Below are 18,757 nucleotides of genomic sequence, written 5' to 3' on the forward strand. Positions count from 1 at the left end.
AGGTGTATAGAGGGAGGAACCCGTGTGCTGAAGTGCATCCCGGGAGCCAAGCCGCACAGGTGTGCACAGTTGCTCAGCACACGCAGGATGAACCCCTAATAAGGCCGCTGGCTCTGTGCCGCTGCTGCCCCTGTGACCTGTCACACGCCCGAGCCTGCTCTGCCTGCCCCGCTCCCCGGGCCGGTTGTGAAACCGAAGCCCAGGCTGAAATGAGTCAGGCAGCTGGGACTGCGATTAACGCCTGTCTCCATGTGGCTGGCTGCCCTTCTGGCCGCCTGGCTGCTGGCAAAGACTGATTTGCGCAGGAGAAAGGTGGGACCGAGGGCTGATGTTCTAGGGGGTATTTAGGGAGAGGCCACCCACTGTATTCACCTTAGCAAGCAGCAGGGGGCTGATTCTACCCCTGCTCCTGTTCTACACCAGTATGATGCTGCTGACGTCAGTGGCGTCACTCCTGATTTACGGCTGTGTAAGCGAGGTAGGGGTCAGGCCCGGTCTGCCTCACTGCAGGGGGTCGCTGAAGGCGGGGACGCTCGGTCCTGGAACACAGTAGCTGCCGAATTGCAGCGGCGGAGTCCTGTCTGAACTGCACTCAGCCAGCCAGGGATCAAAAAGCCATTTGCTGTCTCGTAGGCTCATGCCTGACTGGAATCCGGGTGGCGTCTCGGGCTGGGAATTGAGGCTGACAAAGGCCAGGACGGTCCCTGCTGGGGGTGGTGGGAAGAGAGACGTGGGGAACACGTGGCAGGAGGCAGAGGCTCTGGGCCTGACTTTCAGCTGCTCGCTCAGAGAGTGAGAAGGGCAGGGCGGGACTGAGGGGCTGCGCTAAAGTCGATGGAGCTGCCCTGCTTTCCACCAGCTGAGGATCTGGCCTAGAGTGTCCGAGTGAAAGAATCACAGAATCTCGGGGTTGGAAGGGACCTCAGCAGGTATTTAGTCCAACCCCCTGCTCAAAGCAGGACCAAAGGCAGAGCGAGGGAGCGGGATGGAGGAAGCAGGAAAGAGAGGCTGATTGTCGCTGTGGCTGGCAGTGGTGTGTAACCAGGCACCAGGGTGCTGGGCAGTCCTGTTGCAGTGCTGGGTGGCCTCCAATCAGCAAGCCAAGAATAGGTCGATGGCCAGGTAGGCCATGGGCAGGGCCGGCTTTAAGCTGAGTCACCCGATTCCCCGGAATCGGGCCCCGCGCCGAAGAGGGCCCCATGCCTGCGCCTAAGCGGGGCCTCACTCCGGGGGGTCTTCAGCAGCATTTCGGCGGCAGGGGCCCCGCTCCGGGGGTCTTTGGTGGCATTTCGGCGGCGGGGGGTCCTTTGGTGCCGCGGAAAACCCGGAGCGGATGGCTCGCCGCTGAGTATTCTAATTGGGCCCCGCGGGTCATAAAGCCGGCCCTGGCCATGGGGTGCGGTTCTGGGAAGGCATTAGCGGACTAGCAGCCCTTGAATGTTGTGTCCAGGTGCTACACTCAGATGTCTGCCCCACACACCGACCTTGCCAGCTGACTCAGGATTGCGGGGCTTTGGTGTCCGGATGTGTGTGGGGGGAGATCTCGGCAACACTCAAGCCCAAACTCAGAGGTGAGAACGCTAGTGCAGAGCAGCTCAGAGATGAAGACGGACCCCGATAGACTCAACAGGACGGAGGGGCAGTGGTATGTGTGGGGAGCCCAAGAGATCGTCACGGGGGCACTGTAGGTCAGGGTGGAGGAGAACCAGCTGAGCTCTGGCTGGTGGGGAGACAGGCCCAGAATAGCCTGGGGCTGCAGGTAAGGAATACGGGGCCGGGGCGGGTCCCAGGGGCTGTGGGTTAGCAGTTCAAGCCTTTGGCCCAGCTATATATGGGATCCGTCACTTGCTTGACTCCAGGGTTGTTAATTCTTCCCTTTCTCGAGCCTTAAAGTTCACTAGGTCTGCTCAGAATTAAACTAGCAAAGCAAAACCAGACGCTTAAGAAAACGCTGTTTGTTGCCTTTTGGTGCTGCGCTGGGGACTGCGCGCCAGGTCAGTTCGGATGGTGAGCAAGGAGTATTGGGGACAAACGCCCGGCTGGAGTCTGATCTCAGCTGGCCCTGGGTAAATCAGGAGCAGCATCAGTGAGATCAGAATCAGGCCCCGTGTCTCCAGGGTGCTGGGCAAACAGCCTCACTTTCTAATTTTAACCCCCACAAGTGGAAATGAAGATAAAACAAAACAAAGGGCTGCCAGGGATCCAGCTTCACCCTTTAAAGAGCTGACGAAAGTCCCGGCAGCCTCCCGACGTGGGTGTATTCTGGCTGCTGCTCTGACACACAGAGGTCACCTTGCCGGCCTGTTGTCAGCTCCGGGAACTCACAGGGGAGCAAACTCAGAACTCTGTCTCCCTCAAGATCCTGGAGAGACTCGCCCGTCCCTGCAAAGGGAATCTGGATCCAAATGGGGAAGTTTGGATCCAGGGTTTGGTTTCACGTCATTATTGAAGGACAAGGTTTGGCTCTGGATAATAAATAGTGATGGGGATTGTGAAGAGCCCCACCGAATCTGGATCCAACCCTCCGCCTCCCAGGTGCTAGTGACCCAAAGCTATTGTTAGCTGATGGCTGTTTGGTGACCTTCGGGAATGAGTTGCACTGGTCCCAGGTCCAGTCTGTCCTGGGGATTTCAGCCATTGATGGCCAACCCCAAATGCAAACAGACAAAGCAGTTTGCACTGATGCTCTTAGCCCTGCTTGAAACCAGTGTGGCCTGTTTACACTAGGGCTTTGTGTAGGGGCTGACACACCAGGGAGGTTCGGGAACCTCCACAGCTGAGAGCACAAACTGCTACAGCTTGAGCTAAAATTCCCTAGCTGGGGCTGTAATGGACTCATCCTTGGGAGACTGAACATGGGGGTGTGGGGCATGTAACAGACTCCCCAGTGGGTTACATTTGCACTGGTGCAACTATACTGGGAGCTGAATCTGCAGAAAAGCCCCTGTGTAGACAAAGCCTGAGTTAGAGCGAGGCAGGGTGTGTGTGTGTGCGTGTGTGTGTGTGAGAGAGAGAAAATCTGGTCTCCAGCCACATGCAAACCCGGTTTGGATGCAGCCAGTTCACTGCCCTGTATTACCCACAGCTTGCCAATCTTCGCGTGGCTGGTGCTGAGTTTGGAGGGACCGTTTGCAAACAGAGAACTTTGCACCCAGAGCTGAGATTCAATTTATCAGGAAACTCACTTCGTTTTGGGTGGAAGCAGTTTGTAAACAAACGACTCATCCATTCAGAGAATAGGAACAACAGTGCTTGACTCAGGTGACCAATCCCAAAGCTTGCCTGGCTCTTGTCTCTACCCTACAGGTATCCACCTCACAAAATGCACCCCGCAGTTGGTACCGACTGGCCCCGTTTGCCCACAGTCTTAGTCAAGAGGCCAAGGACTGAACGGGCCATAGAGCTGGAACTCCCCCCGGAGCTGTAGAAGGGGTCCCTCCAGCGCAGGGCCGGCTGGGCAGGGTGTGTGGGAAGCTGGCTTTGCTCTGTGGTGACATTGCTGTGAGCACCACCAAACTCATTGCACTTGTGACTGAAACCAGAGAGAGGCCCAGCTCCCAGCACTGAGCCTAATGACCCCTCCAGCCCCCCCACTAGCTGCCTGTGAGTAAAATCCCCTGGTCATAAGGCGGAGTGAGCCGTCTGCCCTGGCAGGGGGCCATGCCCTGCGCTCCCTCGGGGTGGGTCCCAGGGCTGCCCACGTCACTGAATGTGCCGTTCGAGTGTCTCACGGCTCTAATCCCCCTGGCTGCGCCTGGGCCGGCTGCGCCTGGGCCGGCTGCTGCCCCTTCCCCTCGCTCGTCGCCCAGGCCTGCAAACTGAGCCCATCTCTGCCTTTCTCCTGGGAGCCCGTCCAGCCCCACGGATTATAAATAACCGACAGGTTTATAGCAGCCTCCTTCCCCTTACATGGCCCGACCCAAACAGCATTGCACGGAGGCCTGGTGCCCACACAGGGAAGCAAATTGTTTCTCTTCCTTCTTTCCCAGTGAGCCCACGGGGCCAGGAGACGGGACGGTTAAAGCTGGGCTCTCTCCCGGGGGGCGGGGGAAGCCCCCTCTCATCACTGCCCAGCTCTCATGGTCTCTTGGCATAGCTCTTTGGTGCTGCTTCCTGCAGTCCCAGGTCAGCCCAGAGCTCAGCTGGGGGTGGGTCTGTGTCCTCCTTAGGACCATGTGTGGAATTAACCCTGATTCTTATACCCCAAGGACTGGTTACAGCCAGCATGGCTAGATCTTGGGGGTCCAGATGCCGTGGTCTGAGGGGGGAGCCCAGACACTGGCTTACTGGGAACCATCTGTCTGTGGGAGGGGGCCAGGTGGAAGAGCTATTTGGCTGGCTAAGACCTCCTATGGGACCAGGCCCTATTTAATTGGCAAGCAGGGCAAACCCTGGGGCAAAGCAAGGTGAAGACCTGGGTTAGCTCGAAGGTCCCTCTCTGGAAGGGGCGAAATCCAAGTAGCCTGTGAGAAAGTGGGATTTGAAGTGGGTTTCCAGCCCTCCCCCCACCAGCCCCTGCTCGTGGGGATGTTCTCATGTCGGGGTTTGGCCATTTCTGGTTGGATCTCGGTTTCCAGCTGGGAGCCATTGCTGTGACATCCTAATCCACCCTATTAAGCATTGGCGGGGGAGGAGGGAAAGATGCCCAGTGTATCAGCTGAAAAGAGACTTGGGGGTTCTCCTGGGAGCCCCACCCGCTTGCTTTACTGATCCCTGCCACTTCATCGCAACTGGCAAGGAGCGCATCTCGCAGAAGAGAAATTCTCAGCACCCACAACATTTCCGATGGTGGTGGTGGGGGACGACACGGGAGTCAGGGGTGAAAGACTCGTCTGCCAGCAGTGAAAGGTCATAGAGGAGCGGTGGGGATGTGGTCGGGGAGGAGATCTCACCAAGGGAATTCAGACTAGTTATCCAGGCTGCTCTGGCTGAATCCGGGAGTTTATTCCCCCCCTCCCCCACTGGCTGCGTCCAAGCATGGAGCTGGGGGCTCTCTGCAGAGGGTGGGGGCAGCGTTACAGCCATTTGCAGTTCCTGGCGCCCCGGCTGCTCCCCTGGGTGAATCGGGTGGGGTTTGACCTTCCAGTGTCTCTGATGGGCCTGCGTCCCAGCCATTCCAACAGCTGAGGTGAAGAGCTCGGAAATAGACCGGCGGGGAAGGAGTGAGTCACCCGCTCTGGGAATAAACTTTTCGACAGGGCACGGCAGCAGGGATGGAGGGCAGCAAGTTGCCCACCCCACCCACAGCAGCAGCGGGCACGACGGGTGCCGTGGCTGCAGCCACCTGAGACTGTCTGATCAGCGAGAGCCCCCCGCCCCCAGCGAGCCAGCCCCAGGCACCGCCGAGAGGCAGAGCATGGCCAGAGATGCGGGGACAGCGACTAGGCAGAAGGTTATGACTCAAGGATGGTACCTGGGGCATCTGAAACCTGAGCCCTGGGACCATCCCTGCACTGATGTCCAGAGCCCAGAGGAGAGCTCTGAGCCAGCAGCTCCGCCCGAGGGCACCATGGTGGGCTGAATTCGAGGCCAGCTTGCACTACGAAGGCCCTCAAGTGGCTTCTCTCCAATGGGAGGGTTCAAGCCTTGCCTGGAGCCCTGCTGCTGCCTGGCCTCGTTCTCTGGTTGTGTTTTTGTGTGGTGTGAGCGTGCGTGTGCAGGGGTGTGTGCTCAGTGAGTTTCGGGGGTGCTGGCTGGATGACTTTGTCCATAAAGCTCAGCCATGGACTCCACGGGCGAGTTCAGTGCTTTGATCTCGGGGGCTCCGTGGGATGCTGGCGAGCTGGCCGGACGCAGTACGTGCCGTGAGGGTGGAGGCTGGCGCTGGGGTACCGCTGGCAAAGGCGGCTCTGTCAAGGTGCAGGCCAGGCTTGTCCAGCTCTGTGGCCATCATCAGCCCCAAACTCGCTGGGGTTCCGCAGCTCCCGGTGATGGTCATGAGAGCCCCGAGCTGGGGGGGTCATCTCAAGGGGATTGTAAGGAACAAGCCACTCCGCCAGTGGCGACCCCCTGACCCTCCTTATGGGCCGGCCAGATCCCTGTACTGTTGCCCCCAACGGCCACAGGAGCGTGTGGCACAGCCGGTTTGTCAGCCCAAACCAAGCCAGCTGCAGAGCCAGCCCTGGCTGCTGATGCCTGCTTAGGGTGTTGACTCCTAACAGGGCCCAGCCCTCCGGCTGCCTGCCCAGGAACGCCCAGGTATGTGGGAAAAGAGGCTATTGAACGATCGATGACTTGCCGGCGCTGGAGACGGACCAGAACAGGGAGAGGCAATGGCAGTGCAGGGTCCCTGCTCTGATGGATGCTCTGCAAGGACCCCACGTTCCAGCTCAATGTCCCATTCGATCTCTAGTCCCTCGGTCGAGGGTGCCCAGGTGGGCGTTTGTGATGGAGGCAGCCCCAGTGGGCTCAGGCTCCCCACACTCCTTGCATGTCGCTCACAGAGCAGTGGCGAGAAGGGGCCCAGCTGTGCCTTGGTGATAGGGAGATCCGGACGCCTCTGTCCTGAGAACAGCTGGATTGACGAGAAAAAGCTTCCAGCGCAGTGTGTGAGAACGGCGGGGGGGGCTGCTCCCCAGCACGGGGTGGCCGAGAGGAGAGGAGCCAGGGAGAAGCTGCGATGGCAGCCACTGGGGGTGTCACGGCTCTGCCCCGTTCCCCAGGCTCTCCGGGGGCAGACGGTAGCAATAGCAATGAACCAAGAGGATGCGGCAATCAGGAGTTACCAATCATTTATAACAAACCAAACCAATCTATATACAGAATAACTCCAGCGTAGGGCCAATGGGAAATGCAGCCCCCTCCCCCCCACCCCCATGTGTGATCGGCTCCATCCCTTTATTCAGTGTGTGTATGGATCACGCTTGACACAGGCCCACTGGGAGGAAGAGTCACCAGGGCTCAGCTGGTCCCGTGGGCTCCTCCCGGCTTTTTGTGTGGGGCCCTGGCTACAGTTGGATTTAGAGCTGCCAAACCTAGACTCTGCCAAATGGTGTCCCTTTCCATGTGTCTGTCCTTGCCCCTCTCTCTTCTCCGCCATCTGTACACATGCTCCATGTTGGACTCCTTCGGTGACCCTGAATCCATTGTTGGGCACTGGGCTGCTGTCTGGTGCTCCTAGGTTCTGTTCCCGGCTCTGACTCTTGTGCCTTGAGGAATGGGATTAACGGTTGTATAAACAGGAATGATTCCCCTCCCAGCACTCACACTACTGGTTCTGGGCAGACTCACCCTCCTGGGATTTGCCCCTCAATTCCTGAGGTGGCACTTGTACTTACAAATATAAATAAATCATAACCCAGACTCCCTCTCAAGCTGTTCCTACAGATTCCCTTCTGCCTCTAGTTTTCTTGGAGCTTTTTATAGTCCTGAACTGTATCTAATGAGACCCACCTGTTCTGGCTGCCATGGTGAGTCAGCTCTGTGCATCTTAAATACAGGGTCTTAAAGCCTGGCACCTGATCACAGTGCTACTTACTGAACTCTCAGGGCTGTAGTGAGGCTTGGTTGGTGTCTGTAAAATCCCCTGCTGCAGAGCTCTGCTGCACCGGGACTTCCTTCTTATCACCCTTCCCAGTGGATTTCCACTTACAGAGCAGCTGATGTCTCCTGGGAAAGGTGGCGAAACCTTATGTGCAGAAACACTTCTGCTCCCATCTCTCTCAGGTAGAGCTCAGTCCGAGGGATGAAACTGGCGAGTTCTTCTCATTAGGCCAAATCCATCCCTGGGGTAAGCTCCGCTGAAGTCAGTGCTCTCGAGTCTCCTCTCACACAGGTGTAGATCAGGAGTAACTCCATTCAGTGGGTCTACAGCAGTGTAAAACCAGGGTCAGAGAAGAATCAGGCCCAGTGAATTTAGTCTTATAAATGAATAAGGTGAATGCCTGGATCTCCCTATACAGAGATTGTTATTTGAACCTCCGGAGGGCTCGGCCCTCGGTCAGCTCAGGACCTCACTGCCTACTTCCCTAGGGTGGGACAACCTGCTACACCTACTAGCCTGGGACAAGGGTTCCAGGTTACACACTGGGGGCTAAACTTCCCTCCCAGTCGCGTCAGCACAAGCCCATCGGGCCAGATCCTGATCTCAGTTACGCTGGTGTAAATCCAGAGGAGCCAGGGCCAAATCCGGCTCTCACTGAAGTTCATGGCAAAACTCCTAAGTGGTGCCAGGGCTAAATCATTCTCTCATCAGAGTCAGGCGCAGGGGCCGATTGGAAGTCAACAGCAGAACTCGCGGGGCCAGCTCCTGAGCTGGTGGAAATGTGCATCGCTCCCCGGACTTCGCTGCAGTCAGATGAAGTCACTGGGGTCAGACTGCTGGATCTGGCCCCCAGTGACTTCAGTGGGACCAGGACTTTGCCCCTATGCCGGTGTAACTGTGATCAGAATTTGGCCCAATGTCCCTTGCTTTTGTTGAAGCTTTGAAAGACGCCCCAGCTGCTCTTTAAAGAGTTGTTTCTAGGGCATCTCAGGCCAGCTGCTTCCCCATATCCCACCCCGCCCCACCCCCCCGGCGCCAGCCACTCAGATTTTGATTTCAGTCCGGAAGGTCTGCTGGACGTGCTCTGTGTGTTTGGCTGGGTGCCGCCTGGCTTTGACGGTGAGGGTGCCATCCACACCCAGGGCAGAGGTGACGGAAGTGGGGTTCACGTCTTCAGGCAGCTGGCACTTGTGGGTGAAGGTGTTCATGACGGTCCCATCTGCGGCTAGCTGGAAGGGAGAAAGAAACAGAGGTGGGTCACGCTGGTGGCTACAGTACGGGCTGGCACGGCGCTCTTTGCCCCAGGCCATGGGTGAAGGAAGGTGGCCCCTGGGCCAAAAGGAGGTTGCTTCTTTAGGGCACAGTGAGAGAAGAGCAGGGAAAGCTGTCGTCTGTTCTGGCTCTGCCATTCCCTGCTTGTGATCTTGTGTGAGTCACTTCCCTGCTCCTTGTGCTTTCTCATCAGATTTACCTGCTCCCCAGGTTTGGCGGGAGGCACCTGAATGGCTTGGAGTGGGTAGGGAGGGAGACAGAGTCATGACCCCTGCACTGAACCAGAGCTGGCATAGAAAAGCCTGGTGCCATAACAACCCTTCGGCAGAGAACAGTCGGGATACCGGTCGTTACTACACAAGGACTGGGCGCCATGAAATATGAACACAGCAAATGCATTTCAGCGCCAGAAGCCTGCTCCGATTCCCCCTCTCCCCTCTGGCCAAGGAGAGCAAAACATGGACTTTCGCTGGCTGCGTTTTCAGTTTGGCTGAAAAGTGCATTCTTGCCCCCTTCCCCTAGATCACACTGAGATGAGGGGAAGCGTTCGTCTTTGTGCTGGACAGAGAAAAGGACCCAGGGGGCCAGTCCCGCAATAACCCCAACAAGGCAGCGGGTATTTAGGACCCTCTTTAAGACACATCACTGAGGGAGGAGGGAGAGGGAGGGAAGAATGTGGGGAGAAGGGGGGATACTGACTCCTCTGAGCTAAACCTCCAGCGGCCCCCCAAAGGTTCCTAAAAAAGTTAAAGACCTTTAACTAAACTCCAATACTGACACAATGACCCCTCCCCCCCCATATACCCACCGGAGGCGAGGATACAGCACATGGTAATCTCAGGGTGTTGGGATCTGGGTGTGGGGCACTGTGGGCTCCTTGTTTCCCCTGGGGAATGAGGGAGAGGGGAGCTGGCTGTAGGCCCAGCAAAGGGGTATGTGTGGTGGGGCGGGTGCAGGCCCGGGAAGGGGGGTGAGGCTCAGAGCCAAGGCGGCCCCACTGGAGGAGCAGGGTGCATGGGGCTTTTGTAGACGCAGGGGCTGGCTGGGGACACAACGGCTCTAGGCTGGGGGGTCAGCGGGGGTCAGCAGTGAGGTGAAATGCTGCTCGCAGCTTGCTCCCTCCACCAAGCAGCAGGGGGAGCCCCTCTACCCAGGGGAGCAGGGATTCTCCTGCCGGGGCTGAGCACGGACCCCCTTCTCCGCGAGCTGCCCCAGACGCTGGGCAGGGGGCACAGCAGGTGTGCAGAGGACGGGGAGGGGTGCCCTGTCCTGGCTACTCACCCATGCAAGGTGGGAGCTGTCGGCGGCGTGCCAGGGTCGCTGTCCGGGGGTCGCCAGAGGCCGCGGGGCAGGAGCAGCAGTGGGAGCGGGTGAGGGGACGGGACAGTGGAGCCTGGGCTGCTCCTGGGCGTGTGCTCTTGCTGCGCATCCCTGGTGCTGCTGCTGCTGCCACTGGAGGCGGCAGCGTGTGAGACGTGAGCACATGCTGGGGGAGCAAAGGAGGAGGGCTCTACGCCACGATCCCCTTGCAGCGCCTGTCTGTGCGCCTGCTTGGCCCCAACTATCCCGGCACCCCTGCAAGCGGCAACCAGACTTCGGCTGTCCGGTCAGTGTTTCTGACCGGACACTGTCAGGTGCCATTTTCGACTGGACTCTCCAGTCGAAAACCAGACACCTGGCAACCCTACATTCATTCCCGGTTGGAGAGCACAGACGGAAGGTGCTGGAGATGAGCAAAGGCCTGTTATTGTGGGGAAGGCCCGTCTGTGCGTCTTCAGAGGCACTGCCGGGCCGGCTCCACACACGCCTCTTGGAGTGGTTGACGTTGCTCTCACAGGTTGTGTGCAGCCTCAATGGTTGCGTATGAGCTCTCGGCCCGGAGGAGCTCACATCTACTCCAGCAACCAGCCTCTCCCAAGAGGTGCCACTGTAGGGAGTGTCAAAGGGGGTAGGGCTGTGGGGCAGCTGTAGCTCTCAGCACCTCCTAGTGGCAGAGGCTAAGACTGGGGTGGTTGTGAGCTCCCCAGACCGCTCTCTACAGCGCCTCCTGCTGTATGGGGCTGATTGTACTCCTGTGCACAGCCACTGCATCCTACCTTACAGCGCCTCCTGCCGGAAGGGGCTCGGGTGGCAGTGGCTGTAATCTCCCCATACCCAGTGCTTGTGCACCAGTCTCTACAGTGTCTCCTGCTGGGAGAGGCCGGGACTGGAGTAGCTGAGAGCTCCTTCCTAGCCAGAGCTCCTGCAACATACACGACAGCGCCTCCTTCTGGAAGAGGCTCCTGCTGCAGTAGCTGTGTATTCCCTTTCTCCCCTCACCCACCCAGGTATTGCATCGGAGGTGTTTCCAAACAAGGAGGCTGGAGCTGCCGTCCAAATGGAAGCACAATAGAGTCTGGGGAAGGTTACATCATTCTGCAGCTCCCACTGGAGTGATTAAGATCACATCGTTAAAGCACAGGGCACCTTATCTCCATGGATACTCTCCAGAACATAGTGTCCCCAGAACCTGGCTTCGGAGCGAGCAGATGTCGGTGCACACGAGCAGCACAGAGCCCTTGAATGGCAGAGAAGATCAGTATGTACCAGCCAGCCTGATAATGAATTTAGCACCAGGGAGAGGTGACAGCGCTGGAGAATGTTGTGCCCATGCCCTGTATATCCCCAGGCCGGGCGCAGCCTGGGCAGTCGCAGGGCAAGTTTCCCGGTATTGTCCCGTTGCCAGTGTGCTTTGATGCTGCCCTAGAGGGCCCTCCTCTGGGGCGGAGAGGGAGCATGCATAGTCTAGGGGTCTAGCCTGTGCTGGTCTCTGCTGCCAGTGCCGGTGGTGTGATTTAGGTCCTTCCCGAGACCCATCAAACTCATGTCACATGATGGCCTCCAAACTGCCCTTTAATCAGTGACACAGCCCTGTACCCGGTGCCTTATGCACACTCCATACCACATGCTCCTTGCCCCGAAGGCAGCTCACAACCGCAGTTAGGACAAAGCCAAGAGAACAGGTGAGGTCAGTTCGGATGTGAGGGCTACTGAGGGTGAGATGGGAAGGGAGCCAGCCGCGAGAAGAAGGGGGAACTCTGAAGAAGTGGAAAGAAGATGCCTAATAGGTGAGAGCAGCCTTCCAAAGGGCTGGATGCTAGAAGACACCAGGCCCAGAGTGGGAAGAGAAGAGAGACGTGAGTGGAGAAGGATCTCCAAGGGGTGGGTGAGGAAACTGAATCTGGTGAGGTGAAAAGGATCAGGTGAAACTAGCGTTCAGCACCCTGCGTCAAGTGCAAACCAGCGACAGGCAAAAGGATCTGGAGCCCAGTAACAGTCCCCTGAGCCAGGCCGGCCTGTTGCTAACTGCACTCTGGAGTGGTCCAGGAGCTCTGCAAAGTGGTGGTCCTGGCAGCTGCTCCAGCGAGCTGCAGTGGGAAGGACGATCCAGGCCTGGGAACGGGGCCCACGTGCCAGGAGGAAAACCCTGGAGCAGCTGGGGAGGGGTTAAAGAAAGGAAAGAACTGATGGCAGGTGGATTCTCCTCTAAATCAGGAGTCACTTCCCTGAAGTCAGCGGCGTGACACTAGCATATGTGAGAGGAGATCCATGCCCAGGTCTTCTGGCACTTCCAAAGCAGGCACAGAGACGCCAGCCTGCGTTCGCTCTGGGACGGCATCTCCCAGCACCCATCGCGCTCTGCCCCAAAGGAGCTGGCGAGGGGGAGGGGGGATGGTAGAGGGTACAGAGAAGGTAGCTGTCATTCCAGCTGCCACAAAAGGGTGGCACTTTGGGGCGGCGGCATAGCCATCACATCTTATCCCAGTGCCACCCCCCTAGAGGAAATGGGGCAGTGTGTGCAGCACAGCTCAGAGCAATCTCGGGCTTCCCAAAGTACCCACAGAGAGAGGGAGCTGTGGGAAGGGAGGGATCTGACCCAGCTTTCCAGTGCTTCCTCTGATGGGTAACATATCAGGCCTGATTCTGGTCTCGCTGACTTGTAAATCGCCAGCCACTCTAGTGAAGTCAATGCAGCCCCACTGGCATAAATGGACCAGAACCGGGCGCGCCTGCTCCGAACACAAGCTCTGTGTCCCAGATGCTGAACAGAACCTGCCCTGCCTGCTGCAGAATCTCCTACAGAGCCCTCACTGAGCACATCGCCCTGCTCCATCCTGGGGCAGCGATCTGTGCTGGGACGTGATGGGGCATGGTGGTGGTGCAGGGGCAGAGGTGTGACCTGACCAACGAAGCCCACAGGATCAGCTGTTAAAAGTGTAAACGAGAAGATTCCACTGGGACAAGCACCCCAAGCCCCAGATACTGAACTGAGCTTAGCCAGACCCGCAGGGTTCAGGTCTAGAGCTTGGCCTGGAAATCCCCCAAGATCAAGATGGTTAAGCCTCAAAAAAGGGCCAGGGCCGGTTTCAGACGGAGGGGCAGAGCTGGGGGTAACAGGCCCATTTAAAGGAACTGGACTCAGGGATCCTGTTCCAGGCCATGTGTTCCCAGCTGGGCCAATGAAGAGAGCGGGGCAGCACCTGGGGGCTATAAAAGACCAATCAGGTGGCTGGCAGGAGACGAGAGCTGTTAGAGAGAGGGTGGTTTCAGGGAGAAGGCAGGAATGCAGCAAGGGGGTCTGAGCCAGGGCGGGAGGCAGGCAGAGTGAGATGCCTGCTGGCTTGGAGCTGGGACTGAGGGCCAAAGACAGGGAGGCAATTGGGACTTACCCACTGATGTCTCCTTGCTGGAGAACTGGACTGAGAGGGCCAGGGGGAGCGAGGGATGCTCCCAGCAGAGAGGCGGTGGGGGGGTTCCCCTGGGAAGACCAGGGTTGCACCCCAGAAAGAAGGGTTGGGGTGAGGGTACTGGCAGAGGGCTGGAGGCGTGGCAGAAGACACTGAAGTCTGGTGAGAATGAAGCCAGGTTTGAAGGGCTGGGGGTGGTCTGGACGGTTTTGGGACTGGGGGTTAGGGATCGTTTGCACTATTGAGGGGCTAGAGGATAAGCTTCTGCCAAGTTGGTCAGGACTCAGAAAGGAAACTGGGGTGAGGGGCCACTTGCAGGGCTGCCCTGGGGGGAGGCCCTTTGTTTACAGCTGGGTTTGAGTTGTGGGGGTGGTGGCGCAGGGTCCGGCTCAGCCTGAGCTCGGGGCTGAGGTCTGGGTGGAGATTTGGGACAGGGTCACTGAATTTTGGATGAACACATGGCCTGGGGCTTGGACTGTACCCCCGTCTTGTCCTGCCCACCGTGCCCACGACTCCGTCAAGGGGACAGCTCCACCCAGGGCAGAGGGAGCGTTATGGGCTGAGGGAGTGGCCAGTGCTGCTGAGGGAGTGGCCTGCTCTCCTGTGCACATGGAAGGCCGCTGTGGTGGAGCCATTCACCTTCTCGGCGTGGACCTCGATCTGGTTGTTGGAGGTGGTGACAATGATGTCCTCGGGGGAGAAGTCGCTGACGTCCACGGCAAACTGGTAGGTGTCCCCCAGGGTCTTAATGTTCCCCATGTTGCCTGGCCGGGCTGCGGGGAGAGGAAAGAACAAAGTGAATCACTCCTGATCCCTGTGCAGGGATTTCTCCCTGTGCCTGGGGTGGATCAGGGCCCATCCCAGGGTGACACAAGAATCCAGCTCTTTATCAGGAGCTGCCGTATGCAGCTGTACAGGTTGGTATGGAAATCTGGGAGGGTTTCTTATCTTTGATTGGAGCAAAGGAAGATGGTTCCCTGCCCCCACCACTAGATATTGGGCATGATCCCAAACCCACTGAAGTCAAAGGGAGTTTTTATGGAGTTTGGATCAGTATTAGTTGACCCCTCTCGCCTTGTCGGTAACCCCAGCCTGGAGCCGTGTACTCACCAGAAAAGGGTTCTGATTGTCAGTACTATTAAAGATGTATGTCTCTTTATGGCAGTGGGGGGAAGAATGGTTGGAAAACCAAGGACTTGACTTTCAAAATTGCTTGTGCAAAGAGACTCATTGAACAGCGCATGTGCAAAATTGCTTGTGCAGTTGTGTGCTTGATTTGTGCACAAAGTTACTGTGATTGCATTTGCACAAGCAAAGGTGGCAGTTATGCATCTAACTGTCCGTCTGCATTTGCAATGACCAGATTCACATAGGAGTAAGGGAACGGCCACAATCAGACCAATGGTCCGTCTGGGCCAGTAGCCTGTCTGACCGTGGCCAGTACAGGATGCTTCAGAGAGGGGTGTAAGACCCTGTATTGGACAATTATGGTGTAACCTATCCATGGAAGTTCTTCCTGAACCAAGTTAGTGGTTGGCAAAGGCCCTGAGCATAAGTGTATTCTTCATATGCATTTTTATCCTCATTAAGGTAGCTGAATGTTCCCAAATCCACAGAAATGTCTAAACCCTTTTTGAATCCTACTGAGCTGTTAGCCGTAATGACAGTCTTGTGGCGGTGAGTTCCATGGGTTAATTATGCATTATTTCCTTGTATTAGTTTTCCATTGCTTGCCTCCTAAAGTCATGAGCTGCAAACCTTCAGATGCAACTATTCCAGGGTAAAGCTGGTGGGTTTTGCCCTTGCTTTGACATCGAAGGTCTCTTCAGCAAGGAGTTGCACATTGAAACGAGCTCACTTTCCTTCTTTCACCAACCCCAGTTTTGCCCAGATTTAGTCTGTTTTTACTCTGGGAACTTCCCTCTAAAAGAAATACCACAGTCCTCCACAGCCGTGGCCCCAGCTGTGCGGCAGGTCCCTGTTGTAAGCTGGGATGTTTAGGATCACCACTACAGAATAGTGCAGTGTAATGGGCCTGATTCTGCTTTCACTTTCCAATGGTGTAAATCTGGAATAAGTCCATTGGAGACAATGGACTTGTATTGGAGTAAGTGGCAGCAGTTCTGTTCCTATGTTGTGCTTTCAAGCTCAGCTTTCAACACCAGGATCTGCCTTATGATGAGTTTGCAGTTCTCAGCTTTGTTTGTCCTTTTTTGTGTGTGTGTGTGTGGGGGGGCAGTGGCATTATTTCGCCACCCCTGGAACTGATGGCTGCCAGGTGGGCCCAGGCTCAGCTGTGATGCTTGTACAAAACCCGTGTGGGACGGTTCTGCTGCAGTCGTTAGCTGGAGTCCCACTGTGCTCAGTTATCTGGTGAGGCAATAGAAAGCTGTGTTTTCCGGGGCTGAGTCTGTCCTCACTCAATCGAACGGCTCCCAGCAAACCACTCATCCCCCCGCTCCTGTCTGTGAATTGCCCACAATCGCACCCCGATTTTTACCAATTTGTCCATTTTATGCAAAAATCACCCAATAAACAGTTTATGGAGAACTTCCAGCCTTCCCTTTGCCTATGAATTGTTCACCTGGACCTGGTGCTGTTCGGTAGTAGGGGTGGACTTCACCCTGGTGCAGGGGGCCCCATCATGCGTCACTTATGCGCTTGAGTCACGCACAGACCCCTGAAGAGAGGTCAGTGTGCCCCAGTGGGATTGGTTGCCTGGGTAAGTCACGTGACATTGGTTCTCTTTCTGTTTCCTCACAACATGGATTTTTTTGGTTTCTTGAACAAAGGACTTTTGGCTCCAAGACTTGCTTTCATTGGCTATCTGGGCGAAGGGAACGTCCCTTGTGCCCAGGCTGGTGAAAACCATCAAAGCCCCTCGGGGACACTTAGCCAGATAAATCTCCCCAAATGCTTTTTCGTAGAGTTGGTCTGTCCTGTCCCTTATGGACTCTCTCTACTGGAACACTGCAGAGGGCCCCTGAGATGGGAGCAGAAGTTTTCCTCTATATTCCTCTGGCTCTGGCTCTTTCTGTTGTCCCCCTTCCCTGTCCATACAGATCCACTGAGAAATCAGGGGCATGAGGGTAAGGCCCCTGCCTGCCGCTGACATGCTGGTGAGGGCACAGAGGTGGTTCCCCAGATACCCTCAGACAACACCCCTTCTCCTCAGACAGCCCCCCTTCTCCTCTGACAGCCCCTATTCTCCATGGAAACCAAGGCTGCCTCAATTCCCGCCATTTCCCAACAGACGTCCCATTGAACACCTGCTCGGGCTGTCCCAAGGCTCTTTACAAGAAACACTGGGAGGTTCCCAGGGTCTGTTGGCCGCCAGCTGCACTCTGACCCAACGGGCATCCCCCCAATGAGTCCCGTACAAACACCCAGCAACCGGGGCCAAGCTCGGATCCCTTGTCTCACTGAGTCCAGCATGGCATGGGCGACGCGGTCTCTTTCCCACATGTAAAGTGGCAAACCAAGGATTAGGAGGCTCTGCAGACACTGTCAAGGCAATCTCTGGGGGAGTGAAGGAGTCGTGTTTCCTCTCCCCCTGAGCCCACCAACTTCTGATGTCCCATTGGGGTCTCCCTCAATGCAGCTGCATGGCCAATGCATTTACACGTAGGTCTGTCCCTCACCAACCTCTCATAGGGTAGCGCCTCCATCAGGACTGGAGTGTCTGGGGGCTCTTCCCCGGTTTGCACTCCTGCCCCACACCCTGCAGCGCAGCCCCATGGCCAGTGCTCCTAGAACATCCGCTGCTGGGGAGCATGGAAAAGTTTCTGCCCATCGTGTGGCTCCGAGTAGCCTCCCCGAGAGCTGGCATTGCCCATTCCTGACTTCCTGTTTTTCCCCTTGAAAATAGGTGGGGAATATGCTGGGAACAAGCAGCCCAGAGGAAACATCCCCCATGCTGGGAGGTCGGGACACTTTCTCCCCCCCCTCCCCCAGCTGACTCCTCCTAGGAGCCCAGGTCTCTGGCTGCAGGAGTCATGACTCCCCAGTTGCTGCTCCATGTTGTTCTGTCCAGCTCCCTGTGCTTGGACAGGCTGGGCTTGCAGCGGCTCTCAGCACCCCTACACTGCCCTACCAATCTCTACAGCACCCCCGGCAGGCCTGGAAAAGTTGGGAGCCCCCCCAGCCAGCACCTTGAGCTGGGATGTGAATGGCCGTGAGCGCCTCCCTATGCCCACGCGCCTGAGCCCTCCCCTAGAGCACCCCCTGCTGGGAGAACCGGAAATAGAGTAGGTGTGAGAGGCCCCCTCGTTCAGCTTGCTCTGTTGTGCCTCTTGCTGGGGGCAGCTGAGGCTGGCGTGTCTGTGAACTCTTCCACACTCAGCCCTCCTGCTCCGCTCCCTACCGCCCGGCCTGCTGGGGGAGGAGAGAACTAGAGGGGCCGGGAGCTTCCCTCCACCAGCCCATGGTCCAGCCTCATGGTGACTCTTCAGGAGCTGGGGTAAGAATGGCGGTGAGGAAAAAGCCCTTTAGTGCTAAGGGACGTGCACAAACTGGGAGACTAGACAGTTGTTCAGTAGAAGCAAGTTTTACCCCTATAGACAGAAGCAACCACCCGATCGCTCTGCCAACGAACACCCTTGATTCCCAGCCACCACCACTGCCGCTTCCCCCACCCACCTTCCCGTCCCACGCGCGATCAACACCACCAGATCTCGGGCCGCGCCCGCTGGCAGGTGCCAACTTGCCTGGGAACACCAGGGGCTCGGTGCGCGGCCTCAGGAAGTTCCCGAAGTCGTCGCCGAACAGCCCGCGGGCTTTCTCCATGTGCTGCTCCCGGGCGGGGGTGGGCGAGGAGTTCTGGTGGAAACTGCGCTCCGAGCGGAAGGCAGAGGAAGATTTCAAGCTCATTCACCTCCAGGGCCTTGTGGAGGGCGGGGGAAGGAGAAACAACCCACCAATCAACCAACCACAGGTGTGTGTGGGGGGGGAATCCTCGTCTCTCCTCCTGGATGAAAATGGGAATCGGAGCTTGTTTTGGGTGTCCCTGCCACTGTCCCCTTTATAGCAGGCTGGGTGGATGGAGCCAGCACGACTCAGAAGCAGCTGATGGGCTTATAAAGCCCCGTTAGGTTCTAGGCTGCCTTCCAGCTCTCTTGAAATCAGGCTAAATTTAGGTGCTTCTGCATCACTCGGGCGGCCGTGGAAACTTTCCCCTCCACCAGGGCTCCAAACAAACACAGCGGGGAGGAATCTGATCTCATTGCTGGCATTCCAGCCTGCCTGGATAATGCAGCTCTCGCTGGCTCCTGGCAGC

At 57.2% G+C, this 18,757-nt stretch overlaps 2 protein-coding genes across 2 annotated transcripts in view; one reads left to right on the top strand and one right to left on the bottom strand.

The window, feature by feature from the left end:
• Nucleotides 1–7,644: 7,644 nt before the first annotated feature.
• HSPB7 (heat shock protein family B (small) member 7) lies at nucleotides 7,645–18,530 on the bottom strand. The gene is made up of 3 exons (XM_039508695.1): nucleotides 18,189–18,530; nucleotides 14,122–14,255; nucleotides 7,645–8,712 (listed from the first exon to the last, which is right to left on the bottom strand). Exons 1-3 carry the CDS (start codon nucleotides 18,349–18,351, stop codon nucleotides 8,527–8,529), a joined length of 483 nt encoding a protein of 160 aa, XP_039364629.1. The 5' UTR covers nucleotides 18,352–18,530; the 3' UTR covers nucleotides 7,645–8,526.
• LOC120387696 (chloride channel protein ClC-Kb-like) overlaps nucleotides 16,376–18,757 on the top strand; it is a 35,596-nt gene continuing 33,214 nt past the window's right edge. Inside the window, exon 1 of the mRNA XM_039508689.1 lies at nucleotides 16,376–17,941. The gene's annotated coding sequence lies outside the window, so the exon portion shown is untranslated. The remainder of the gene's footprint in view (nucleotides 17,942–18,757) is intronic.

Source organism: Mauremys reevesii, linkage group 21 (genome assembly GCF_016161935.1).
Source record: "Mauremys reevesii isolate NIE-2019 linkage group 21, ASM1616193v1, whole genome shotgun sequence".
Lineage (NCBI taxonomy): Eukaryota > Metazoa > Chordata > Testudines > Geoemydidae > Mauremys > Mauremys reevesii.